The sequence below is a fragment of the Cucurbita maxima genome, unplaced genomic scaffold (genome assembly GCF_002738345.1).
Source record: "Cucurbita maxima cultivar Rimu unplaced genomic scaffold, Cmax_1.0 Cma_Scf00008, whole genome shotgun sequence".
NCBI classification, from domain to species: domain Eukaryota; kingdom Viridiplantae; phylum Streptophyta; class Magnoliopsida; order Cucurbitales; family Cucurbitaceae; genus Cucurbita; species Cucurbita maxima.
The window spans coordinates 1,873,991-1,900,821 of record NW_019272024.1 but is presented as its reverse complement, the minus strand read 5'-3'; the positions used below and the strand labels follow the sequence as shown (position 1 = coordinate 1,900,821).

General features: G+C 37.2%; 5 protein-coding genes across 6 annotated transcripts in view; 2 read left to right on the top strand and 3 right to left on the bottom strand.

The window, feature by feature from the left end:
- The first annotated feature begins 1,278 nt into the window (after positions 1-1,278).
- Positions 1,279-4,486, top strand: LOC111483019 (dnaJ homolog subfamily C member 2-like). Its single transcript, XM_023129105.1, has 2 exons — positions 1,279-1,403; positions 2,047-4,486. Exon 2 carries the CDS (start codon positions 2,125-2,127, stop codon positions 4,063-4,065), a length of 1,941 nt encoding a protein of 646 aa, XP_022984873.1. The 5' UTR covers positions 1,279-1,403; positions 2,047-2,124; the 3' UTR covers positions 4,066-4,486.
- A 611-nt stretch (positions 4,487-5,097) lies between these two features.
- Positions 5,098-9,303, bottom strand: LOC111483018 (eukaryotic translation initiation factor 3 subunit C-like). Its single transcript, XM_023129104.1, has 4 exons — positions 9,154-9,303; positions 8,894-8,958; positions 6,950-8,752; positions 5,098-6,289 (listed from the first exon to the last, which is right to left on the bottom strand). The coding sequence occupies exons 2-4, from the start codon at positions 8,915-8,917 to the stop codon at positions 5,300-5,302; spliced, it is 2,817 nt and encodes a 938-aa protein (XP_022984872.1). The 5' UTR covers positions 8,918-8,958; positions 9,154-9,303; the 3' UTR covers positions 5,098-5,299.
- A 1,662-nt stretch (positions 9,304-10,965) lies between these two features.
- On the bottom strand, positions 10,966-11,546 carry LOC111483022 (ferredoxin-A-like). The gene has a single exon (XM_023129110.1). It carries the CDS (start codon positions 11,413-11,415, stop codon positions 10,972-10,974), a length of 444 nt encoding a protein of 147 aa, XP_022984878.1. The 5' UTR covers positions 11,416-11,546; the 3' UTR covers positions 10,966-10,971.
- A 643-nt stretch (positions 11,547-12,189) lies between these two features.
- On the bottom strand, positions 12,190-18,059 carry LOC111482862 (transmembrane 9 superfamily member 1-like). Its single transcript, XM_023128866.1, has 12 exons — positions 17,821-18,059; positions 16,384-16,576; positions 16,172-16,276; positions 15,479-15,496; positions 15,283-15,380; positions 15,017-15,169; positions 14,704-14,838; positions 14,406-14,572; positions 14,068-14,162; positions 13,492-13,865; positions 12,813-13,086; positions 12,190-12,571 (listed from the first exon to the last, which is right to left on the bottom strand). Exons 1-12 carry the CDS (start codon positions 18,034-18,036, stop codon positions 12,504-12,506), a joined length of 1,896 nt encoding a protein of 631 aa, XP_022984634.1. The 5' UTR covers positions 18,037-18,059; the 3' UTR covers positions 12,190-12,503.
- Positions 18,060-19,253: 1,194 nt separating this feature from the next.
- The window catches only part of LOC111483078 (ATP-dependent DNA helicase Q-like 4A), a 13,149-nt gene continuing 5,571 nt past the window's right edge, over positions 19,254-26,831 (top strand). For both annotated transcript variants that reach the window (XM_023129201.1, XM_023129200.1), the window contains exons 1-14: positions 19,254-19,710; positions 19,875-19,935; positions 20,015-20,188; positions 20,501-20,558; positions 22,062-22,472; positions 22,821-22,985; positions 23,066-23,196; positions 23,436-23,811; positions 23,894-24,025; positions 24,257-24,343; positions 24,454-24,581; positions 25,099-25,219; positions 25,408-25,559; positions 26,111-26,246. In XM_023129201.1, the coding sequence (XP_022984969.1) occupies positions 19,925-19,935; positions 20,015-20,188; positions 20,501-20,558; positions 22,062-22,472; positions 22,821-22,985; positions 23,066-23,196; positions 23,436-23,811; positions 23,894-24,025; positions 24,257-24,343; positions 24,454-24,581; positions 25,099-25,219; positions 25,408-25,559; positions 26,111-26,246 (2,082 nt within the window). In that variant the 5' untranslated portion in view covers positions 19,254-19,710; positions 19,875-19,924. The remainder of the gene's footprint in view (positions 19,711-19,874; positions 19,936-20,014; positions 20,189-20,500; positions 20,559-22,061; positions 22,473-22,820; positions 22,986-23,065; positions 23,197-23,435; positions 23,812-23,893; positions 24,026-24,256; positions 24,344-24,453; positions 24,582-25,098; positions 25,220-25,407; positions 25,560-26,110; positions 26,247-26,831) is intronic.

Here is a 26,831-nt window from a genome sequence, read left to right as displayed (position 1 = left end):
CCCCCCCCCCCCCCCCCCCCCCCCCAAACAAAATGGAAATCTGACGCAGACGAACATACGATATCTGAAACCGACGAACGATTTCAGAGACGATTGCAAACCATACGACAACAACAAAAAAGGGCAGAATTTCAAGAAAATATACGAATGAATGAAAGAACTAGAATCCATAAATTTCCACACACACACAACAAAAAAAATCATAGCAGATTTCATAAAACACAATATGAACATAGTAATTGTTCCCTCCAATATGAAAAATAAAAAGAAATTAGGCAAACCTCAACAGGAGAATGAAAAACGCAGAGAGCGAGAGAGAGCGAGATTGAAGAATAAGAACTTTGAAGCGTAAATCGGAATGGGAATGAAATTGAAACGAAAACTTACGACAATTTCAGCCCAGTTTCCCAGATGGTAAGCGTCGATCATGCCTGTACATTTCAAGCTCTTTGGACTTGTTTCACACCTTTTCGTCCCTCTTTTAGAGAAATCATTTTCAACTGTAGGGCGTTTTGATATTGACAACTAACATTCTCACCACAGACCTTAAATAGAATTCTGTCTGATTCACACCATAGACAAGGTTTTTCTTCGTCGACCTAACACAATTCATGTGAAATCTAAATTTGTTCGGCCACACACCGAACACACACGGTTCGATTTGCTTTCAATGACGTATCTTGCTTGCGTTTTTCAAAATATTTTCTTTTGAAATGTGACTTGAAGTTCGTTTGAATTTCAATTTTTACACAACTAACTTGTTCGTGAGTTAGAATAAGTGTTGCACGGTTACTGTCTTGTATTTCCAGTGGTCAACATGCTCCTCATGTCCAGGTTGATCCCGACCTACGAGTCTTAGTTAGATTCACCACATAGTAAAAAATGCCTATAATTTCAACTCGACGATGAGACTATAACAACGAATGTGAAGTTGGTGATTTGAACGCTCGTAGCACTAACAACGAGCAAAAACAAAGTTATTAGATACCTCAGGTGAGTTTTTTTTGTACACGGCTCGTCCGTGATAACTTCTTTGAATTTACGTGCTAATCTACGTTCTACACGACCACCAAGGACACTTGTAGGATAGCGTCTAACAAAAACTTATAAAAATAAAAGGGTTAAAAAACAATAAAATTACATACAAAAAAGGACTATTTTTAAGGGGAAAACAGCTAAGAGGACTATTTTTCTGAATATATTTATAAGAGTTAGTTTTCCAAAGATAAAAAGAGAGAGGGACTTGAGGTCGTCCGCCAGATTTTGAGCCATATAAATACCTGAAATCACCAGGGCTGCAGTTTTAAGGCTGGAAAAAATCGGAGCTTAGCGGACGGGCAGAGGCTTACAAGAAGTGTGTATTTCGGCTGCCGGAGCGAGCTCCAAAAGCTCTTCATCTTCCGGTGATTATCTATTTCTTGTTTCTATCTCGGTTTGCTATCAGTTTTCCTACAAATGTTATCTCTCTTTCTCGTGTTTTCCCTCTCTTTTTGTTTGTTTGTTTGTTTGTTGCGATGACTTCGTCGTCTTCGTCGCTGTCGATTTCGATTTTATAGTTCTTTAAAACAGTGCGTTTGATTGAAAGAACTGTGAGGAAAGATCGTATTGTAATGCGAAAGTGAAAAACGTAGATTTGCATGTTTATTTATTATATATACATATATTTTAGAGTAAATCCAGTTTTGTTTCATGTTTTTGGTGCTCTTTTATATGTACCTTAAGATTCGATTTTTAATTAATGAACTGTGGCTGTCGTCATTATTGCACGTTATGAGATGATGGCGAGCGGGTTAGGGTTTTCGATTATACTTGATTTAGTTGCAAACACGTGAATGATACAGTCTCTTAGTGAATTGAACGGGTGAAGCTGTCGAGTGGTTATCTTGAGACGCTTTTGATCTGCATCCTGCCGTCATCTTAAAACTTCATTCGGGTCGAGTTTATATTATGTTCCATAAATTCAACCCTAGCACTGTTTGTGTCTTCCTTCTTGTAAGGATTGCGATTTTCGTTGAATTTGTTTTTGATATTTTTTTATTTGTGCAGTTTGGAGATACAATATTTATTGTATAGAGGGAAGTTTCCAGATAATATCATCCTGGTTCAGTGGATTCTTTTGATGCCATGACTGTCCAGGCCAATTTGCGTCTTCTAACCTATTCACAAGAGATTATAGATGGACAACCGATTTATGTTTCCTCAAATTCTCTTCCAGTAAAGGCATTAAATTATGAACCGGCTGGCCATGCTTTCCATGATGTTGTCCTCAAACTCCTTGGTTATGAGGACAATGAAGTGAGTGATGACAATGAGCAGACGGCTGAGGATGCAGAACGGAAATATGCTCCATCATTTGATTCATATAGCAGCAAAGGTAAAAAGAAATCAGGTGGAAGCACACAGCAAGATCATTATGCGTTGCTGGGTTTGAGTCATTTAAGATATTTAGCCACTGAGGAACAGATACGAAAAAGTTATCGAGAAACTGCTTTGAAGTATCATCCTGACAAACAAGCTGCCCTTCTTCTGGCCGAGGAAACTGAAGCTGCAAAACAAGCAAAGAAGGATGAAATAGAAAGTCATTTTAAATCTATTCAAGAAGCTTATGAAGTGTTAATTGATCCTGTCAAAAGAAGAATTTACGACTCAACAGACGAGTTCGATGATGAGATTCCAACTGATTGTGCTGTACAAGATTTCTTTACAGTGTTTGGTCCTGCCTTTATGAGGAATGGGCGTTGGTCTGTTAACCAATCTGTTCCATCATTAGGCGATGATAAAACTCCATTGAAAGAAGTTGATGATTTCTACAATTTTTGGTATACCTTCAAAAGCTGGAGGGAGTTCCCACACGCTGATGAATTTGACCTTGAGCAAGCAGAGTCTCGGGACCACAAGAGGTGGATGGAGAGACAGAATGCTAAACTTACAGAAAAGGCTAGAAAGGAAGAAAATGCTAGGATTCGTACACTCGTCGATAATGCATACAAACGAGACCCTAGAATACAAAGAAGAAAGGAAGAAGAAAAAGCTGAAAAGCAGAGGAAGAAGGAAGCAAAATTTTTGGCAAAGAAGTTACAGGAAGAGGAAGCTATTAGGCTTGCTGAAGAGGAGAAACGAAGAAAGGAGGAGGAGGAGAAACGAGCTGCGCAAGTGGCTCAACAGCAGAAAAAGGTAAAAGAGAAAGAGAAGAAACTCCTACGCAAAGAACGGTCCCGCCTTAGAACGCTTTCTGGGCCTGTCATATCTCAATCTTTGCTTGATCTTTCTGAGGAAAATGTCGAATATCTCTGTTCATCTCTTGACATTGAGCAGTTGAGAAATATTTGTGATAAAATGGAAGGAAAAACAGGAATGGAGCTTGCAAAGGTTCTCTGGGATGCACAGGAAAGCAGTCATTCAGATAGAAAGCATCAGGAATGCAATAAGACAGCACAGCAGAATGGTTCTACAAGTGCTAATGTCACTATCCCACTAAGCAACCTTCAGAAGAAGGAGAGGCCTTGGAGTAAAGATGAAATCGAGCTCTTAAGGAAAGGAATGCTGAAATATCCTAAAGGAACTTCTCGTAGGTGGGAGGTTATCTCAGATTACATTGATACACAAAGGTCAGTGGAAGAAATTTTAAAGGCAACCAAAACGATCCTCTTACAGAAGCCCGACTCTGCCAAAGCTTTTGACTCATTTCTTGAGAAAAGGAAACCAGCACAGGCCATTGCATCGCCACTCTCAACTAGAGAAGAGTTAGAAGGTGTTTCCTCTAAAAAACCAGAAGACAATGTGGCAATTAATGGTAATCTGGATGTACCCTCAGTAGGACAAAATGTAAACAACCAAACCCCCAGCGATTCATCTGCAAATGGAAATCCCTCTACTTCGGAGCAAGACTATTGGTCAGCTGTACAAGAAAGAGCACTAGTCCAAGCTCTAAAAACATTCCCAAAGGAGACCAGCCAGCGATGGGAGCGGGTTGCAGCTGCCATTCCTGGGAAGACGGTGAACCAGTGCAAGAAAAAATTCACATCAATGAAGGAGAGCTTTAGAAACAAAAAGAATGCTGCTTAATCACTGTGGCAGGCTTTTCTGGTCTGTTCTTCAAGCAGATTCCAATTTATTCATATCAAAAGGGGTTATATCTGGAGATATCCAACCGATTCTTCTCAAAGGTCAGACTATTTTATACCTCTGCATAGGTTCTTATTTTATGAAATTTTATGATGGCCTACATTTTCTAGTTAGTAACTTGAAATTCCCTGAAGAGATAGGTAGTAGAGTATCGCGTATGCGGAAGAGTTTTGTATTTCCCATTCTTATGTTGTTTGAAACGATTCGTGTAGATTCATGTTGAATTATTTATAGCATTTGGGCTTCATTTAGAATGATCCTGAGTGTGTTCAGTTTTGGACGATCTGTAGTTCTTAGGGGGACACACTGGATGCTTTTTGTCAAATTAGTAAATGAAATTGCTGGTGATGTGATGAATTAATATTATTATCTCTTGCTAATTCGTGTAGACATCAATTACCATCTATAATTTTCGATGGTTTGATTCTTCACCCGTCAAGGGGCTACTTAGGCTGTTAAGTTTGTGCTCCCACTGACTCAATAATCTTAAGAGATGCTTTTAATAGTGTGTAATCTGAAGTGACAATAGAAACACTACACTACTATTATTATTGGTGTAATATGAAGTGATGCTTAACTAGTGCAAAATGAAGTGTATGTCACTTTTGTCAGTTTCACATTTATAAGACTGAAAGAGATTTTGAGATGCATCGGTCATAGTCACTGCAGGTAATATTTCTCCATATCGATCGAAAAATAAATGAGTTGGTTGATACTTTGATTTTGATGGAGACTTCGGTTAGGAGATTGAGTCTGGTTTTTTCTTTTTTTTTTTATTATAGATGGTATAATTTTAGTTCTATAAATAGGATTTCATGCATTTTGAAAATAAATATAATATAGCAAAAAAAATATGTTCGATACCCTTTGTTTTATCACAAACTAAAATCAATATAATTATGAAAAAACAACCAAATGGTTAAAATACACTTCAGCTAAAGCATACGCCTGGAGAGAACCGAAGAGTGCAAATAGTTCAAAATAGAAGCTCATTAGAACCAACGCCCGAATATACTCATCAGGTTTAACAACAACAAAAAAAGGGATACAAAATCTCCTTAGGAAACGTTGATAAATAGGATCTCAGTTCATAAACAGACAATAAGCTATTAAATTGAAAGTTACTGGCAAAGTTCGATCCTCACACAGCAATTAACACTCTGAATGTTTCTGCTTAAGCATGAACCCCTTTGTTCAGACTGACCATCCGAGCTGAAGTATCCATCTGGGATCCTCGGACCGACCCAGACTGATAAGCAGTCCTCCCCGATCCATACGCAGCAGCATCTTGATAACGGGTGCTTTGGTATCCAGCGTTTCCTCCTCGGGACTGACCCGTCCGGTCTCTAGAATATCCGCCGCCCCCACCTTGGCCTCGACCTCCATATCCTGCACGCGAACTAATACCACCTTGCCTTCCTTGATTATAAGACATGTTATCTGGCCACCTGTTATTCCCACCTGCTGCTCCTCCAGCAGCATATTCTTGGTTGTCTCTTCGCCTCATGGGCAAATCTAATCCTCCACCTATTCTTGCCTCAACTGCCCTCTCATTGGTTTCAGCAAGGATTGACAACTTATCTGCCAATTGGAATGCCAGGCCCTGTAATCGGGTGTGTGTAACGTCGTGGAAGATGACGCACCCACTTGGCTGATCCCAACTTGCATGGAGCTCCTCATTGATCATCATCTTGCTCACAATACTGTGTGTTTGACCCTCTGCAAGGTCGAACATTCGGGTGAGTTGTTCTGAACTCAGAGAATCATAAGACGAAGAGTACGTGAGAAGGTAAGTCCTCAGAGCCTCCTCCTTGATCTTTCCCTTAACCATTTCAAGAACTTCTTCGCGATTCCTAAGTAGTTTCCATACATCTAGAGATGCAATGACATCAAAAGCCTTCTGGAAGTCGCCCTTACGAAGGGCACGGGTTGCAGCCATTACATGATCTCTGACATTCTCAGGAGGACCAGTAAAAGTTTGTCGCTCACTCACCTCAAGTAAGCGTCTAAAGTTCTTACTAATAACCTTGCGCTTTGCATCGTGAACATTGCCTGCCATGTTGGGTACTTCCAGCAGCATAGCACATATTAAATGCACAGCCTCCAGGAGCTCAAGATTTATGTGCATGTGGTATGGCATCTGCCTTCTTCTTTCAAGTCTTTCCTGATATTGGTTCGAGAAAATAAATAAGTGAACAAATTAGGAAAACAGAAGTGCTCAATTATAACAGTTGGAAGCAAACACTTGCAATTTGTCCTACAAATGATCCTCTAAAACATATCGAACTCTCCATTCATTTTCGCTCACTAACAAGAGAACATTTTATCTAGCCAAATGCACACCAGCTCGCTTATTTCACATTTAAAGTTAGCATACAAGTCGTCAAATCCAATATTAAGGCTAGAATCGTTAAGGATAAACCTGGCTAACCTCCCAAGTGTGGGGGGGGAATTGCATTTTACCCAACTGAAAATTCTTACACATTTAATCTAAAACATAAGAAGCAGAGAGGCCACAACTAATCCATAAGCCACCTAGGTATCACAGATTTTTATGCCACAAAACAAACAGAATTGGGTACACAACAAATACATGAAATCCATAAATGTGATGTCTATAAAGCAGGACAAATGTATTATTACAAGCTTCTACAAAGTGGAATGCATTAGTAGATACCATCCTGTAATAAATTTCATTTCTTAATAAAGAATATGAACAAACATATTCTACTTGAAGCACAAGCATTTGAACATCATATACACCACAGATGCATCAATGCGTTAGTTTAAGATAGAATCAAGGAAATGGTTTGGACGCAGGTACCTGTTCTGGAGTCTTTTCATGATATCGGCTTTGCGAGACACCTTGTGCAAGCAATTCCTTCACCCTTCCACCAGAATATAATTCTGAAAGGCAGCCATGTCCTTCATTAATCAGGCCTACCCGAAATCCACATAAACCAAGTTGAGCCATTGCCCTGTTGAAAAGGATCTGTGTTGAAATGTCCAAGTGTTGGATACTATCCTGTAAGTGACTCATCAGTAATAAGTCACGAGAAATATAAAATTCATCCAAGAGAGCATGCTGATAAATATCGCAGAGCATAGCTCGTGCTTTAGTGCGCTCATCTCCGTATTGGTATATGAGGGTCACCAGAATGTCCATAAAAGCCCTACTACTCTCGGGAAAGGTGGGTTTACGAGGTACAACCTCTGGAGTGACAATAAATGCAGCAGGGCCCCTACTCTCTTCTACCACTTTAGCCTCCTCACTTGCATCTCCACTATCTCCATCTTCAGACAGTTCTGCAAGCTTTCTCATGGCATCATAAACCTCTTGTGGTTTGTAATAGATCTGCTCAACACGCCTCAGGGCAACTTTGGAAGCTGCTTTGTAATCCCCAACTCGTTCCAAATATTCTTGGACATTCTGAGCAAGAACCATGAACATTGGCTCATCTCTGAGTCTTTCAACATACTCACGTGTATGTGGATCAATACACTGCAAACTCTTAAAAAACTCAGTTTCAATCTTCTCAACAAAAGCAACCAGGTTACCCCAAACACGAATAGTTCCCTTGTAGTCTGCTGGCTTCTGGCTTTCATTCTCATCAGGTTCGACCATATCATCCACAACAATGTTAGAATTCTGCACAAGAATATCAACTATAGAAAGCATGTTTTGCACACACTTCTTCCACACACTGATAGGCATGTGCCCACTGAGACCTGGATTAACATCAAATTGAGCAGATATAACACTGAACAAAATCTCAAGCTTTTGTGCAGGGGTCTTAGCAACTTTTGTTAAGAATGTAAGCTGCTCAACCTGCTCAAATCTTCCAGTTCCCTTCCTACCCCGAGCAGCCACAACTTCCTTAAATTTCTTGTTCACGGTGTCCCATGTGATCTCACTAGGATCCTTCATAAATTGCTTATCCATGAGCTTATCTTTTTTGCTCAACTTCTTCTGCCAGGGACCCGTTGGATCATCATCTGGGCCTTCTTCCTCATCCTCTTCATCTTCTGTACCTGACATGATTTTAGAAGGATCCTCAATTTCAGAATCAGAATCTTCCTCCTCCTCTGTCTCCAACTCATCGTCCTTTTCTTCTTCTTCAACCTCAGGATTTTCCCTATACTTGGTAATTACCTCTTCATATTGCTTATTGTTCTTCTTTAGCTTCTGTTTCATTGAGTTCAAGGCCTTAGCATTGCTAGTACTCATTTTTTTCTTAGCTTCCTTATTGGCCATGGCTTGATTTAGAAAGTCCTCTAGCATCACAAGTGCTTTAATATAAAGAGTCGGCACTTTCTCAGACTCAGTAACACGCATGACTTTCTCAAGCTGCTTATTGATCTTATCAAAATTCTCCTGTAGGCTTACCCAGTCATTGATCTTCATTGCATTTTTCATTTGATCGACAGTGGCAGACATCTCCTCAAAACGCTTATCTTTAGCCGACCTGACAGTACGCTTCTTGTCCTCAGAATCCTCACTGTCACTGGCATTCCCTTGCAAATATCTGCTTCTGTTCTGTTGAGACCCAAGATCAACCTGAATATCGTCATTCTCTTCATCATAGTCACTCTCCTCCGCTTCAGAGTCAGAACCACTGCCACCACCCTGTTTAAAAATCATAAACAGAATTATAATGAATTACAAAACCACATTATAAGTCGGATTAAATGATAAAATTGTCTCCCTAATTCCACTAAAATCTGAACCCATGTACTAATAACACGAACGCTAGATTGAAAGCAATACCTGTGTCCAGAAACGAGAAGCCATTCTCTCTCTCGAAGTTGATCACAGAACACGGATCTAAAAAACTGAATTGTAAAAAAGGAAAAACGTTAACGCATACGCAATTCAAAACACAAATTCCTAGAATGAAAAGAAAAAGTCACCAACGCACAAATCAATAAAACACGCATAAAAAACGAAAGGAGTAAAATCGTACGAATTATAACGGGAAAACTGCAGAATAAACGATGGAGAAATCGAAGAAACAGGCATAAACATACCTCTGGAGCTCTTTCGCACGCTACGAATTAGAGTAAACCAAAGAGGCGGATTGGCGGTAGAGACGAGCGGCGGCAAGATACAAGAGAGCCCGAAAGTGGGGAATAGGTTCTGCAAACTCGCAGAGGAAGAGGGTAATATACCGATTAGGGTTTTCTTCTTTTTATTATTTTTTTTTGTTTTTTTCTTTTTACCTTTATGAACAGGGAGTTTCATGTTATTTTCAATTATGCCACTTTCATTTGGGCCGGCCCACTGTTACAATTACAATTCTTTTTCCTATTTTCAAATGACCAGTTATCCCATAAAAACTTTTTTTTTTTTAATTTACGACTCACTACAATCATATGATATTATCCACGTTGAGCATAAGTTCTCATGGCATTGCTTTGGGCTTCCCCGACATACCTCATACAATAAAGAGAGTATTCTTTGATTATATATTCATGATCGTTCCTTAAATTAGCCGATGTGAGACTTTTATCATCCAACACCTGCCTTCGAACAAAGTACGTCTCCCTTTAATCGAGGCTCGACTCCTTTTCTTTTGGAGTCCTGTTTTCATAACCGTTCAAGCCCACCACTAGTAAATATTGTTCTCTTTTGAAATTTTTCTTTCGTGTTTTCTCTCAACGATTTTAAATACATCTGGTAGGGAAAGGTTTCCACACCGTTATAAATAAATTTGCATTCTCCTTCCCAGCCGATGTGAGATCTCGTAATCGATGTGGCAACTCGAACAAGAGAGAATAAGGGTTGATATTAGAGTTTCGGGTGATAAGAGATTCGAGATGGAGATAACCATCATTCTCGAACATAAATTATGTTCTAGTATCACATGCAGAAGTCACACACATAAAGACATACACGAAAGTCCCAAAACTAAAAACGTGTATAATGTACGTTAACCTAACTATAACAATAACCCATTTGATTATCCGTCAAATTGTTAGAAGTTCAAATAACAATCGATACATCATTGAAACCATTCGAGAGTATAAGTCTATACTTGGCTTAAGCTAAATTCAATATCGTAGGTTTATTTCCATGTCTTAGCTCTTGAAAAGAGGTAAAAATGAACCCAAATGAGTGAACAAGATGTACGTCCCCATCGACACACGTGCCCGCTTCGGTCATAATAGTTCAAACCCATCGCTAGTAAATATTCTTTGTTTTGGGTTTTACCTTCCAAACTTTCCCTCACGGTTTTAAAATGTGTCTACTAGTGAGAGGATTTTACTCCCTTATAAAGAATGCTCCCGTAATTCACCCCCCTTTGAGACTCAGCGTCTTCGATGTCACTCGATCCCCTCTCTAATCGACGTGGGATCTCACACTGACTGTCACCTTTCACAACCCCAATCGACCTGCATTAGGCACCGGGCTCAACATGGTGCTGCCAATTTCTTTTTGTGCGGTGGTGATGGGATCAAATGGGATTAAGAGGTTGAAAAGAGAGAATGTGGCTGTGGCTGTGGCTTAACGCCATATCTTTGGCCCATCAATGGTAATGGTATGAATTATTTTGGTAATTTTAATTTCAATGACCTTATGTTAGAATTATTTTCGTAAATTTAAATTTCAATGACTAAACATATCATTATTTTAGAATTATTATCCTAATTAGTTAAAGAAAAGTTTGTAAGAGCAAGGTGAAAGCTTCTATTTTTGGATGAGTCTTCTTAAGTTTGAATTCACGACATATGAACCGAATCAATAGAAAGGATATACTACCCGTAAAGCTATAGGTGTAATAGTTAAGTTTTATTTAGTTGAAGATTAATTGATGATTAAAATACCAATAGAACAAATAAAACTAACTAACTAACAAGCTCTTCCTCCTTGTGGGTCTCAATGACAATATTAGATTGAGGGTATGCAACACAAGTTAGAACCCAACCATCTTCAATCTGGTCGTCGTCAAGGTAGCTGCCGTCCGACTGTTCCACCTTCCCTCCCACTACTTTCCCTGCGCACGAAGAGCAAGACCCTGCCCGGCATGAATATGGAAGGTCGATTCCTATTTCCTCGGCCTGATCGAGGATGTATACGTCGTCCGGGCACATGAACTCCTTCTCTCCTTCTGGGGTGAGTAGCTTCACACTGTACACTGCCTTGGCAACCAATCGGCCACCAAGGGTGCTGTCCTTCAGCCCAAAAAGACCCTGGCCGAAGTTCGACACCGATCGTAGGCTAGTTGCTGGCTGCTTCTGGAGGAGGATGGTGTTGATTGTGGCGCCGGAAAGTACTGGTGCACTGGCCATTCTGCTGCTGCTGCTGCCACAAGGTTCAAAGGTGAAGGGAGGTTGAGGAGATGAGGAATGGGCAGTGGGGTGGAGTTGGGTTATTAAAGAGATGGCCAGTATGCAGATAAGGGGCTTTAACCAAAAGAAACACGCTTAACATGAAAGGCTACGGTTAATAATGCTATCCTTTTATCATCAGCCATGTGCATGGAATGAGAGGTTGTGGCTGCCACACGTTCCTTGGAATGAGAGGCCATGGCTGCCACACGATCCTCCCTCACTCTATTTCCTACCAACCCACAGAATGGACGACCTCAATCCAACCAATCATCCCTAACAGCGGGAGAAATAACACAATGTGCGGCTAAATGGAAGGATCTTATCAACATTCATGAATGATAAATGCGAAATCGGAAAAATGGAGTACTATCATATAGCTTTGTACCGGCTAAGTTTACGAATTGGTGATAAGCAAACTCGAATCATTGACATCTACCACAGGATAAACCACCGCCTCTCAAGTCTCCTAATTGAATCTACCCTAAAGACCAACGATAGACAATAACTCCCTACCAAACACAATTTACAACTTTCATCGTACTGTACTCTCCAAAAAGCAACATCGTGTTGGAATCTCATTCTAGAACAGCTTTCCCCCTTCAAAATCATCCTGAACTCATTCTTACTCCCCATCAGTAATTCCTGAATACCAATCCTTCAACTGTAATATCAAACAGGCATGCAGCAGTTGTATGATAAAACCATAAGATAGAGATAGACAATGGTCATTGCTTTCTGATGTGTGAAGACAAAAATATTATAAAAATGACATGGGTCTAACAATTTTGTCAATTTTTCTACATAATGAAAAACAATCTCTCAAATTCTAAATCAAGATATTCAATTACAGCCTGGGGAAAACGCATCGTTACCAAAAAGAACATATCTCGGGGCTAAGAGCATGTCCCCATCTCAAAATCTTTAATTTCTACAGGTATTACTGCGTGGCTAGGCGTCCATCCAATATGTGTCAACAGCTTCAAGAAATGGCTTCCATTATCAAAATGCTTTAAGGTAGCGTAGGTCTTTCGCTTCCAAAAATACCCCTAATCACATTTGATATTTCTGTAGATCCTCCGTACGAACAAATTGGAACCCAGGTAACCAACAGCTCCTGCACAGGTCGAATTGTATTAACAGGAATAGGAGAAGAAACAGAAGCAGAATGATACAGACATGAAAAAGAATAGCAAGAAATTAGGCTCTTGGAGGAGCATTGGCACACTTGCTCACAGACAGAATTCAGAAAGATACAGCTTTCTTCATGTTCAAGTGTTGAAGATGCCACTTTACAGGTAAGCACAAGAAAACACTATGTACAAACGTGAAGATGTCAGTAAAATTGTAAAACTCACCGCAGAGAATTCCCAACCCAAGGCAGAACATCAAGGTGTATCCAAAATAGAAGCTGGTTTGGAAAAAGCCGGACATCTTGGTCTTCACATAATAGTAGTATATCGAGTAGAAGTACACATATACAGCAGTTGAAGCAGCAGAGAAAAAAGACGTCCACTGCCAGTGATAGTTCTCGGCATTCAGCAAGAAATATGCTCCCACAATGGTCACGCAGACAGTAACAATGATGAGAATAAGAAAAACCAGCAGCATGAATCCATATACATAGTACACCTGTGGAAGAGGGGACAAGTTATACGCTTAGCTAGCAAGTTCCTGTGCCATATTTCAGTACTGCCAACACATCTTAGCACTTCTTTAGCAACCAAAATTTCATCTCCAAACAAAAAGCCATTAATTTCATGGATTTTTTTTTTTTTTTTTTTTCATATACTGCCAATTTAAGGATGTGCAGGAGCAATAAGTTGAGAACAAGAACTGGTGAAGGTAGTGAAATCTTTCATATGCATAAATACAGATTGAAGTAGTTTAATGTTTCCTGTTTGAGTTAATAATTCCATTGTTCTTGAAATTCCCTGTACTGATTTTAAAACTTGAAACAGGTATGTAATAGTCTGCCATCTCAGGCTCATCCCACAAAGTGCTTTAACCAGTAACCAAATAAAGTTGTAAGGTTACCTTGTAGTTCCAGAAGGATGTGAAGACGAAATACATCTCTATGAAAATACTACCAAAAGGCAGCAATCCTCCCATCATGGAGACTACTGATGGTGTGAGGTACCATTTCTTCTCAGGGATAGGACGAGGAATAGTCTTCACACGACATGGATTGTTAGGGGCGCCACTCCAGTTTCGTCCAATAACCGTACCAAGAAGAGCCAAAGGAAAAGAAATGAAAGCCCAAATAACAAAGACCACAACCATCGTACCAAAAGGAATGGCGGCTAGAGACCCATAGAATATAGCGATAGTGTTCAAGATGAACCCAATTCCAAAGCACAAAAATGGAAATAGAGATGCTGTGAAGATCATTGATTTTATCCAGTTTTTACCTGTCATGATAACAACAGCGTTATAAAGGACCAAAGAATTAAGCATCCAAGTGCCAAAGCCGCCATAAGAGATCTTTAAAAAGTACTAATATTACAGCCTCAAAGAAATATGTCAGGTAGTTTTACCAATCAATATTGCACGCTAAAGCCTAAAGTGAACAAATAAAAAAGTGGAGTCACTAAACTAATAAAAAATACTCACCCCCATTGCGTGAGTACATCCCAGCACTAACATAACCAGAAATGGATGACGTAAGAGCATAGCACACTATGAAAGTTGTGACAATTGCTCCTCTCCTGTATATAGAAAAAGCAACAGAAGTGTCACATGCAATTTTTCTCTTTAGTAGTTAAACGATGATCTCATAAGCAGCCTGTTCATGTGGCATGAATCAACTGCCACGAGATGAAAGTCTTTCTTAGAAACAAAAATTTAATTACATCACAAAAAACTTACTTGAATTTGTTTGCTTATATGGCACCTTAATTTAAAATGACATAGGCAACACTTCCATACAAATGTTAGATTTCCCAACTTACCCAACATACAACATTCCAACAATTGCCAATATGATGACAAGGAGAACAAGCAATGCAAGCTGAGCACCTGTGCCAACAACAGCTGAGAGAAGTACTAAATTACGAGGAGGCCGAAAGACATCCCCATGCACAAGTTTCCATCCAGACTCTTCACTAACATCTCGCTCCTGAAAAAGAAGATAAAAGGAGAAAAAGAAAACATAATGTGACAAAGTAGAGAAAAATGATGGTTGAAGTCTATACAAGATAAAATTAAAACTTGAAATATCATAACATATGTTAGGGAAGAAAGTATAACCAGGGTTTCCAGATCATCATCTTCACGAGCATATTTAGCGTAGTCATTTCTAAGAGTCCGCATCAATATCATAGAGACCAAGCCAGTGAGGAAAATAACCATCATGAATGAATTGAAAATGGAGAACCAATGAATCTGCAAAGTTGTCAAATGCCAGATAAGTACCTTGATATGGGATGTGAACACAGATATGGAACTAAGATACCACAAGAAGTTAAAGAATTCAACTAAGTTAAATAGAAGGAAGCATCTCAAGTTATAAAGCAAAGATATGAAAACACCACAATAAGGGGGAGGGAGGATCATCAGTTACCTGATGCTCAAAGAACGGGTAATCCAAATAAATATCAAATCGTCGAGCGAAAGTAACATTAGTAGAAATCCACTTCACAGCATAGGTCATGTCCAATGTCTTTCCAACTTCCAATGGCCTTAAGTTTTCTTGAGTGAGATTCACGTGAATAATCTATAAGAACCACAACATAGTTGTAAAAATTATATCTATATTGAATGCCAAACCCCCAAAAATTAAATAATAAATAAATAAAACCATGCAAATCATTAGGTGAGAAGCAAAACCTGATCTTTATTATATTTGATGATGATATTCTTATGAGTGTAAAGGACATGCTTAACATTATTGCTATTCTTTTCAGGATGCAACTCACCAACAAAGCCTAAAATGAAAATGGGAGCAATAAAGCATCAATCAGGACCAACAAATTGTTCATTATTCAAGATATCAAACTAAAATATAATAAGATAAAGCACTTACCCCACAGAGGCAAATCATCTGAAGTTTATTCCCCATCCAGCATCATGAAATGAAACATCAGAAGAAGAAAGTATGGATGAGTAGGTCCATCAATAATTATTCATATGACAAATAGGAAAAAAAAATTGATAATCTGAAAAAACTGAATGTCAACTATTCTGTTTTTAAACTTTGATTCAGAATTGTTGTGTACAAAAATCAGAGAGAAACTCATAAAAATAAGAGCACATGTCGAATATTTAATTACAGATTTGAAGTTGACAATGCAATAGCCTTGCCTTGAGATTTACAGGTCATACGATTAAACAAAAACAAAAAAAGGAGAAGACAAGCATATAAATTATGCAAGTTCTTTTTCCAATCAAGATTAACGTGAACATTAAGTAAGTGATCAAAACAGTTCTTATGTCTTCATGCATGGTTGGAGTACTGCAGTCCTAGAATGTTAGTATTAAAATTAACTAAATATCATATAACTTTATGAAATTCTATTAAGATTTTATTAATAGCCATTGTTTTAGATAATTATGTCAAAGTTTCTATATTATATAGACCTTTAATCTTCTAGCAACAATCTGTTTACAGAATTCCAATTTTTTGTTCCTAGTTAGAAGTATTTCATCAGGCTTTGGATCACTATATTTGAGCCACCAGTTCTAGGTTGTTAGCACAAGAACACTGTGTAAAACATACCCATGAAGAACTCAAACCAGTAACCATTCTCAATTGCATCCTTAAACTGCTTAACATTTGGTTCATCAAGCTCCAGTTGACAAATAGTAGTCCTCTCCACATTTTCTGCAAAAAAAAAAAAAAAAAAACAAAGTTGAGTAATGGCAACAGTTCGTCCATGATCAGTGCAAGATCTCAATTCAATCTTCAAATACTGAGAGAAGTTGACATACTTTGGAACTTAATCTCAATTTGACTGTCAATAAGTTCGTTTCCTCCAAGGACCTCACCAAGACCACCCCATTTGTGAGCAGAATGGCCAGATGGATGACAGAATGGAAGGCTGTAATAATTATATGTTTCTTGTGGGTTGTTGTACGGACCAACTTTATTCACCCATAGGGTTACCGACTCGTCTGGTTGATACTACAATGAAAAGTAGAAAATGGTGGAGCCATGGAAAGATGAGCTTAACGCAAAAATAATAACTCAGTGAAAAACGGGGGGGGAGAAAAACAGCATATGATAACAAATAAAGAAGATACAATGATGGTGTGACAACAATCATACCACCGTTGAAAATTTGACCTAAATAAGTTACCACAAGTGGTAGGCCATTTCAGATTAAAACTCTAAAATAGCTACAACTGATTACTGAAGTATATATAAAGGCAACATTTTTTATTGATTCAAAACTACAGTAACCATGGCTGCAACAATGCACCAACGTGACTGCAAAAATAACACAAGATGGTGTTAATATCACAAACGATATCCAAGCTGATAGAGCAATGAATCTTTCTGGAGGCTGATAGCCAGATACCATGCAAATTCGCATGTACAATACTGGGTTGACACCCTCCATAGAACAATATTGCAAATGTAAGTATGCATACAACAATACGCAAGAATCACACTGATAGTTTTCCTATTCGTCGAAGTAAAAGCACTTGGGTCATGCCTCAATAAGTCTGATTGGCAGCCTTCCATTCAGATTTAATTTCAATGGCTCGTATGTGATCGGCATCAGCTAGAGACATTTAATTTATATCGAGACATTTCTTCTGGTCATACAACATTCAAAAGATAACTCTAGTACTACAGGTATGAACTTAATTATCCCAACGAAATAGGACAATTGAGAGTCAAATAACATCCCGGGTCACTACGAGCATAAAATATAGTGAAACATCCCAGATCTTTCATAAGTCCCCATTCTGTTTCACGTCATGTGTCCTGGACATGAAAGACTGTCGAGACGAAAAATATAGCATACGCACAGCCCCAGATGAGATTGAAATCTAACAACCCTAAGCATCGTCCACACTCCACTGAAACGAGCATCCAACGAAATTCATGAAGTTGTTTAGCTTCAGAAAATAATACTCGGACATGGTATCCAAAACCCCTCTCCCCAATCTCATCCCCGAGCATCCCAAACCTAAAATAACAATTTCTACATCCACTGAGCCAAATCCCAAAGCTACAAAACGTGGTATTCCGCAGATCTGATTCAATCCAAATGAAGGTAGCAAGATCTGACAAGTCAATGGCTAATAGATTCACTACAAACCCAAAACATTCCCGCGTAGACTTTTTAGCATCGCCATTTCGAAAATCCTACGAGCTCGAGGGTGAAATGGAGAGATCAAGAAGAACGAAAGTTGTACCTTGTGATCAGACTCCGAGGCGAGGACTGTCGAGAGTGAGGTAATGAGGAAGGAGGCAAAGAAGATGGCGACGCAGGTGGATCGAACGGTGGAGGACATGGCGATCACCGGCGAAACTCGAACTGAATTGGGCGGTCGAGATGGCCTCCTTTTTCCACTGCCTGGATTTCTTCGATTTTTCAAGGCGATGCGTTTAAGAACTCCGATTCTCTGCATTTTGCTCGACCATGGAGGACGAAGTGGGCCACCTCGGCCCAATCAGACCGACGGTTTACTTTTTAATTGGGCCTGGATTTCCCGAATCGGGCCATCTTATATTTAAAAATAAAAAAATAAAAATTCTTTTAATTACAATATTTAAATTGAGATAGAACGTTATTTTTAAAAGTTTAAAACTATTTTTGTTATTATTATAAACTTTTTAAATAAGTTTATGGGTATAATTAAATATTAATGAACTTTTTAAATTACTTTTTAAGGTATTTTCAAAAAAAATTTAATTAATCATGTTTTATCTTGAAAAACTTTGAATAATTGTATGTGGACAATGTTGAATCATTGTCTATTTTAATTTTTTATATTTATTAAAAAAACCAATAAAAAAAATGACAGACAAACAAAATAAGGTGTAATTGTCAAAACCCACGACTAGCAAATATTATCAATTTTGACACGTATTGTCGTTAGCCTCACAATTTAAAATAGTATGTACTATGGAGAGGGTCTAACTACTCTAATTCAACTAGTGCATCGCATCGTTCGATGACTAACTTTGATGCAATTTGTAACAATTTAAGCCTACCGCTAATAAACATTGTCCACTTTGTCCTGTTAATTATTATTGTCAGCCTCTCAATTTTAAACATGCGTCTAACAAGGAGATATTTTCACGCTCTTATAAGAAATGTTTTGTTTCCTTCGACAACCGATGTAGGACATTAAATAAGTTGACAAGAAAGTGTTTGGTCACAAATTAAAATATATAAAATTACAAAAAATAATTTAAAAATAAAAAAATATTTTAAAAACAGGTTAATGGTAAAAATATTTTTGAATTTTTATATAAAATTTAAAAATATTAATGAAAAGTATGGTATTATCTTGGAAAGAAAATATTAACAATTTTTTTTATATATAGACTAATAATAAATATATTTATTTATTAAATTTAACAGTAAAATTATCTATTCAATTACGAATAATTATTTATTTATTTATTCGAGATATAAAAATTTTAAAACATTTAATAGGTATTTAAATTCTTAAAATTGTGTCTAATTATCATCTATATTTTAATTATTTAAATATAAATTGATTTATTAATTTTCAGTTTCATATTGAATATTTTCTCTTAATTTTGTGTATTTTAGACCCGACTAAATACTTATTAAATTTAATATTTGTTCTAATCCTATAGCCGTAGAGACAAATTTAATCACCGAAAAGAAATTGAAATGGAATATCATCCCGCCATCGCAACCCGCCATTTTTCTACATCCTTCTGAGGCTCCCATCCCGCCAGCAGCCATCCATTACAACGTTCCAATAATCGGCGAACACCCGATTTGATTTCGTCTTCGTTTCAGTCTCTTGTGATCGCCATACCTGCATGTTTTCTTGGTTGTCTTCAATACGTTGTCAGCCACTCGTTCGAAGAATCGGCTTTAGGGTTTCGCCCATTTGCTCATTCTGTGTTTGAGTGTCTCGTGGATCATTTTGAACGTTGTTAGTTACTGAATCGTTGCTTTGTTGTCGTATTTGAATGCAAATGTTTGCGTCATTGATTGGAAGGTGAAGCTCTGCGTTATCGTGTTTGGACGTTCTCTCTGCTGTCAATGAGACTTGTGAATGGGCGCTGCTTCGAGTTTGTACTGATTATTCGAACTTCAAGTAAGTTGGTGGTTTCTAGGATTGCGCAATAACTGTATTTCTTGTGATGTTTAGCTCGATACGTAATAATTAAAGTGATTAATCAGCATATGCGTTATCTTTCCTTCTTGCTTTCAGTTGCGTATGAAAAAAGATTGAAATCGAAGTGTTTTGGTGTGTTTTAGGGCATTGATTGTTAGGCATTCGAGTCCATTCAAGTATCGAGGAAGAAAACATGCGAGAAGAGTAGCGGCCTTCGCTCTTACTTATTATGTCTCATTTACGCATTGTCTTTAGCGGTTAACTCCATTTGGTCTGTATGCAGTCAAGGCAATTCAGGTGACGGTCTCAAAGTTGGTGGCAAATGTCCTAGAATGAATTGGTTGGAACACTCGAAAGCACATAAAGATTTCACATGCCAAAAGAAGTTTCTGTGCTCAAATTTTCTGTTCTCTCTACCAGAACAAAAACCTTCTACGACAGGAGCAACTAATACTGGGTATCTATCCCGTGAATTGGCTTAACTTTCATCTGTCCGTATGAAATTGCTTATATCATTTGCCTTATTTTCATAAAATAATGATAACTCTATGTCCATCCCCCACCTCCCCTTCCGTACTAAGTTTCACTTACTGGTCTTTGAGATTGCGTACAAGGGATTGGCTGCTAGCTAGCTGCGGACTCGACTTTGCGTCGAAGAAAGAATAACAGCTTGTAATTTCAAATTGATGGAAGATTGGATTTTTCCACTCTTGGCTTGGCATTGGTTTGATTATCTCCATAATATATTAATTTTTTTTTTCGTGTTTAGGAATTTGGACTATCAGATGCAGAGTACTCAAAGAATACAAAGGTTACAGATTGAAAAGGTAAAATCACAAGAAAGATTATATCTAAAAATAATTTGCAAGCTGGGTGTGTGAAATTATTTGAGGGTTTTCAGGAGAAAAAACAATTGAATTGAGGGGTTGAGAGGCCTTTGAGTGAGTGTTGGTTCTGTATTAGATCCAGCGTGTCTCTGCGGGTGTCTGTGACTTGGCTTTTTGTAGTTATACGCTAGGTCTTATTTTGTTGGATTGGAGACTGTTTTTGTAGGCTGCATGCCTTTTTGTTGGCATTTCTATTATTTTATTTTATTTTTTTTTTTTTTTGCCTTGTAGTTTTTCAAATTTTCTGAATGGAAGTTTGATTGTTCATAAACAAAAAAGAATAATTTGATGTTAATCTTATCTATTTCTGCATTTTCCATTATTTTTATGTGAATAAAGTTATTAGCTTTATAATGTATACATGAGTGGGAAGGTAAGGAAAGACAATAGGTTATTTTTTCAATTTTGGAAGAATTGTTACAAGCAGGTAACCTTGTCTTTATATGTAAGTTAGGGGCATATTACATGAACCATTAATCCCGACAATTAACCAACAGTAAGAATATACATATTTAAAAGATGAAAAATAGCTTCCAATGATGAATGAAAGAATATTAAAAAAGCCCAAGAAAAGAGGGGCAGTCCAAAAGTGAGGAGTACAAAATCAAAACCATGCAAATAAGGACTCAAACTTTTGATTAAAATAAATAAAGGACAATCACCAAACTAATTGAAAATGCTAACTAATCCCAATTTCTAGCTATATAAAATTACTAGAAGTTACAAAATTATAGATAACTTCAAATATGCATTTTATATTTGATCATAAAGTTTCTTAAAAAGACTCGTCCTCAAGTTAGTGCTTACTGTTCATTAGGTGATAGTAAGCAGTCAGGTCAAGATGTTGAAATTAGATGGTAGCTCAGTTGAGTAACTGTTAGGTTCAACTTGTTTTAAGACTAAAAGCTTAACCATTTCTTCTTTAATATGTTTTAAAGAAACAAAATACAAAAGAAGGTAATTAGGAATCTCCCTCAAACTAAGGGGATTAAAAAAACATCCACCAATTGGCAATGATAAAAAAAACGAGCATAATTACAGAATGACTTTGCTGAAGAAGTCCACAAGGAATCTTTATAATTAACGGCCTCCCTCTCATCTCTAACCTTGTTAAGGAAAATCCCAAGATTAAAAGCACCCAACAACTGGTGATGTAGAAATTAGCAGATGGCATGATAAAGGAGAAGAACCCGTATATACCTCAAACATGTCAGCTATAGAGCATGAATGAACTCTTGAATTTAGGTAAGGTTTCATGATAGCGTTTATCTGATACCCCTAACCTTGCTAAAGTAAAAGAAAATTATTATGATAGTTCTATTTCCATCCCTAGCTAATAGTATCCTTTTTCTTTTATGAGATGGAAAGTTGGAGTTGTATACCTCCAGCACATCTCTTGGAATACTCGTTTTCCAAATAAATTTATTTTTTGTTTCTTTGCAGGCCTGGCATGTTCTTTCAAATATCCAGATTTCTTGTAGGCACTATGCAAAACCTGGAAAAACTAGACAAGTTAAGGGTGTTTTTGCTGAGCTTCCTCCTGATACTGGAAGAATTACATCAAATAGTTTGTCTGATGCCAACGCTGGTTCTCAATATAAGAATGTACATAAAATTTTTAGTGAATTCAGTGTTGATACAACTAAACCTTCGAGTTTCCTATCGAATCTTTCTGCATCAAGTAATATTAAAGCTATGGAGGGCCAAAATGAGGCAGATGGGAATAATATGGCCAGACCGTGGATGGTCAATCATTCTCATTCTCAGAGGTTGGATGGCTCGGTCAATTTTGCCACTAACCAGAGAAATATATGTTCCTCATTTTTGGAGGATGAGGATGACGACATAATAGAGGTAATCTTTATCAATATTATTACTCTTTGCTTCTATAAAGCAAGTTTAGACACACTTTTCTTGGTTGTTTGAAATTACTTCTAGCTTATTTTCTTTTGGAAGATTTACCACATTTATCCGCAATCAGAAATGACCTTTTATTTCTGAAGTTAGCTCAATTCAAGTTTCTATTATATAGGAAATAACTTACTGAGGGTATATGGGTGGGATAACTCTTCTTGTGTGTGCGTGTATATAGTTTTGCCCTGTGGATCCCCATTTTTGTTCTAGTAAAACTGGCTGGCTAATGCTCCACTGTTGGACCTTCCTTGCATTTGAAATTCATGAACCGAGTACTCTTGGTTACAGAATATTGACGTGGACCAAATTGTTGAACAATACCAATCACAATCAGTCTGCACACCTCAACCTTCGGTTTCTAAGCTTCCACCAATTACTCCAACAATTGAGAAAAGACAAGAGGAATCTAATTTTCCAGATGAATTGTGCACGAATTGCAGTCATGGTTTGAAGGTGTATAAAGTTGTATTATATCTTTATCCAACGTTTTATCTGCTACTATAATTTGTTCCGTAATTCATTGTTACCCACAGATCGTACTATGCCCAGAAGTTTCATGCCATTTGCAGGAGTTGAAAGATAGGCTAATCTCTGTATCAAATGATCTTCTCGATAATGTTAATAACCTGAGCTCAGTGCAGATTGATAAGCTTCGGCAAGAAAGGTTTACCATCCAGTTTCAAATCCGTTTTATTAATATAAGTTTATGTAAAAAGTTAAACTTGCATGCACTATATAAACAAGTACTGAAAGAAAATAATAGAATGAATTTTGGTTGCATCTATTTTTGTACAAGTAGAGTAAATTTATTTGCCTTTTTATATAGTAGTTTGGTTGTCTGTGCTTATCTATATACACAATACATAAATGGGAAGTTAATCTATTGTTTCCATTCATTTTCAGGGTACATCTAAATAAACAAATTCAGCTTCTAGAGAAACATATTTCTCTCGATGTAGTTAATGATGAAACGCGAAGGTCTCATCTTTTGGCAACAACAGTAACTCCAAAGACTTTTCATTTTGAAACACCTCAAGGAGTTGAATTCAGGACCGAATCAACACTAAATACTTCTCACATTCACCTACACAGTGAGCCTAGAAGGATTGAGCCATGGAATTCTATGGGTTCATCCTATCCAGATGAAAGGTTTGGAATGTCATCTGGTCCAGTGGAGAGAGAGCCATACATCCCAAAGGTGATTGATGTCAACTACATTGAAGGTTCTAATGACAAAAAGTGGAGCAGCCTGAATTTTTCTTGGACAAAAGAATTGGAGGTGATACTTTAAGGCTATCAAGCTTCTGATTTTTTCTATGCCCATTTCCTTTTATCTTATATTTGGTTTTTTATGCATTAAGGCTAATAACAAAAAAGTGTTCGGTAATCACTCATTCCGTCCAAATCAAAGAGAGGTCATTAATGCGACAATGAGTGGGTGTGATGTCTTTGTTTTAATGCCAACTGGAGGGGGAAAGAGCCTAACGTACCAGGTAAACTAACATATCTCAAAACCTCAAGCAATTACCTTTAGGTTTCCCTTTCGACACTCAAGCAGTTCCACCATTCATATCTGTATTCACCTTCAATTTGATTTTTGAGCTCATCCGTCTGCTATTGCAAAAGTTTTTCCAGTACTATGAATATTTTCTCATTGATTTCTAGGATTTTGGCATTTTTGTTACATGATTGGAATTTTTACTTATTATTTGTTGTTTCCGCAGCTCCCAGCTTTGATTTGTCCCGGTGTAACACTGGTGATATCTCCACTTGTGTCTCTTATTCAAGATCAGATCATGCATCTATTGCAGGCAAGTTCAACCTTATGATGATTTTCTTAATCTGGTCTTTCCCTCTTAACCTTATAATGATTTTCTTAATCTGGTCTTTTCTTTGTAAAACCAATTATATCACACCATAGGCAAACATACCGGCTGCTTACCTAAGTGCTAATATGGAGTGGAGTGAACAACAAGAGATTCTACGAGAACTAAGTTCTGATTGCTCCAAGTGCAAGCTTCTGTATGTCACTCCAGAAAAAGTTGCTAAGTAAGTATCACCTGTTGTGTACTTAGCTTAATAACTTAACTGCATTATTTTTTTCCTTTTATAACATCATCTTTTCTAGTGAATTACGTTAAGATGATATAAGACAGAATGACTACCAGCTACATCAAACACCAGACCTCCCCAAACTCGTCAGGGTCTGTTTTGGTGTTTGTGTTCTTGCATGAGGTGATCGTGAGAGTTTGGGGAGGGTCTGGTGTTTGATATAGCTGGTAGTCAAGCCTTTTTTCCGGTCAAACCTTTCCTAATTATGGTCGGAGTGTAGTAAAGAAACTGAAACTGATTTTTTAGCCAAAAAAAGTTTTCTTCTTATTTTGGTTGCTTAGTTATTTGGGTCTGTATGTTAATTCCTTGTGTCTACATTTCTCCCCAATTAGTAAAATCCTGTTTATTTTTTTTCTTTGAAGGATTTAACATTTATTGTTTACTGGTATAATTTATGTAATTGATGTTGAGATTGATTCTTCTCGTTTCTTTTTTAATTAATTGTTTTGTACAGAAGCGATGTTCTTTTGAGACATCTGCAGAGTTTGAATGCTCGTTCCTTGCTTGCTAGAATTGTTATTGATGAAGCGCATTGCGTGAGTCAGTGGGGACATGATTTTAGGCCAGATTATCAGGTTTGTCCTCAAAAGCTTTCTACTTGTCTTTCCCACTATTTAAAACACGCACAAAAATCCAAGTGAGGGTCAAGCTTTGATCTCACCCTCTATCATTTAGGCGGGAGGTGTGATTTGACATGACCAAGTTTCAATTGCTGCTGTTTCTTTCTTCTGGGTTCTGATAAGCAGCTCCTTTACATCTACAGGGCCTTGGTATCTTGAAACAGAAATTCCCTGAAATTCCAGTATTAGCTCTAACAGCTACTGCAACAGCGAGTGTTAAAGAAGATGTTGTGCAAGCTCTTGGCCTTGTTAACTGCATAATTTTCCGTCAAAGTTTCAATCGGCCAAATTTATGGTAAGTGATGATTAAATGTATGCTCATGTTAGGCTTCTGTGATCTTTGATTAACTTTTTTATCCGTAGCATTGGAAATGAAAAAATATTTCTCGAATGACTTATTAAGTACCTGAAGATCAGTTCATTAAGTGTATAATGAAGTATAAAACATTTATCATGTAAAAACTTAAGATTATCATTAATTCTTTCAGTAAGAAATTAAGTTAATTGAAGAAAGGAAGAAAACAAACTAGCAACAGACCAAAATAACAAGATTATGGAAAAAAAAAAATTAAGTGGTACATTTTTTTAATGAGAATATACTATCAAAACGATAAAATAGATGTAAGGGAATCTGCTTAATCATTCATGCGACTAAAATCCATGATGACTGAGGCTATTGAACTCAGTGGAATAATTTAGGTTATTAAAATAACCTTGAAATATTATCTTTTTTGTAGCCAATTTCAATCCGACGTTTAGAAAACTATAATAACATGACTGCATTTTCTGTAGGAGCCAATACAAGGATACTTTTCATGCTATTTACTCTGATCACTGCTCTTGCAGGTACTCTGTGATGCCAAAGAATAAGAAATGCGTGGACGATATTGATAAGTTCATCAAAGATAATCACTTTGATGAATGTGGAATTGTTTACTGTCTTTCAAGAATGGACTGTGAAAAGGTTGCTGAAAGGTTACAGGTTGGTTTCCTCAGTCTGTTTATATTTCTGGAATTTCTACAGCTGGATGGCAGCAGTGACAACGTGCAGAAGTGGAATTTTTAGGAGGGCAATCCCTGTCTGGAACTTTGATGAGGATGAAAATCCGAAAGTCAACATGAATAAAATTGAAAATAATGGGAATCAACTATCTACAATCAACACTCTTGGCTCCCCAATTCTGAACCTTCTTTTTCCAATGGAAACAAAATTATTCATTGATAAAATTAGAAATTACATTGATAAATACAACCATTCACAAAAGAGTAAAACATCCCACAATGAAAAGTGAATTTGACTCGAAGGCAAAAGTTTCTTGTGGACAGATTGTTTTGATTCAACTTATATTAAAGGTTTTTTCTTGATGTTCTCTTTCAAATAGTTTATATGGTTTTTCGTTGGATGATATTGACTTGAAATGGAGTTTTTTTTTCTTTTCACTCGTTTTGGAGGTTGTATTTTTTAGCACTAGTTTTTTTTTTTTTTTTTTTTTTTTTTTTTTTTTTTTTTTTTTTTTTTTTTTTTTTTTTTTTTTTTTTTTTTTTTTTTTTTTTTTTTTTTTTTTTT

Bases quoted from the DNA above. Each gene is read 5' to 3' on its own strand.
- LOC111483018 (XM_023129104.1), bottom strand. From the start codon at position 8,917: ATGGCTTCTCGTTTCTGGACACAG. The intron at 8,753-8,893 runs GTATTGCTTTCA...ATTTTTAAACAG, and splicing joins CTTCTCGTTTCTGGACACAG to GGTGGTGGCAGTGGTTCTGA. The intron at 6,290-6,949 runs GTACCTGCGTCC...AACCAATATCAG, and splicing joins ATGAAAAGACTCCAGAACAG to GAAAGACTTGAAAGAAGAAG.
- LOC111483019 (XM_023129105.1), top strand. From the start codon at position 2,125: ATGACTGTCCAGGCCAATTTGCGTCTTCTAACCTATTCACAAGAGATT.
- LOC111482862 (XM_023128866.1), bottom strand. From the start codon at position 18,036: ATGCAGAGAATCGGAGTTCTTAAACGCATCGCCTTGAAAAATCGAAGA. The intron at 14,163-14,405 runs GTAAGTTGGGAA...TTCTATATACAG, and splicing joins GTTGGAATGTTGTATGTTGG to GAGAGGAGCAATTGTCACAA. The intron at 12,572-12,812 runs GTGAGTTTTACA...CGACCTGTGCAG, and splicing joins TGGGTTGGGAATTCTCTGCG to GAGCTGTTGGTTACCTGGGT.
- LOC111483022 (XM_023129110.1), bottom strand. From the start codon at position 11,415: ATGGCCAGTGCACCAGTACTTTCCGGCGCCACAATCAACACCATCCTC.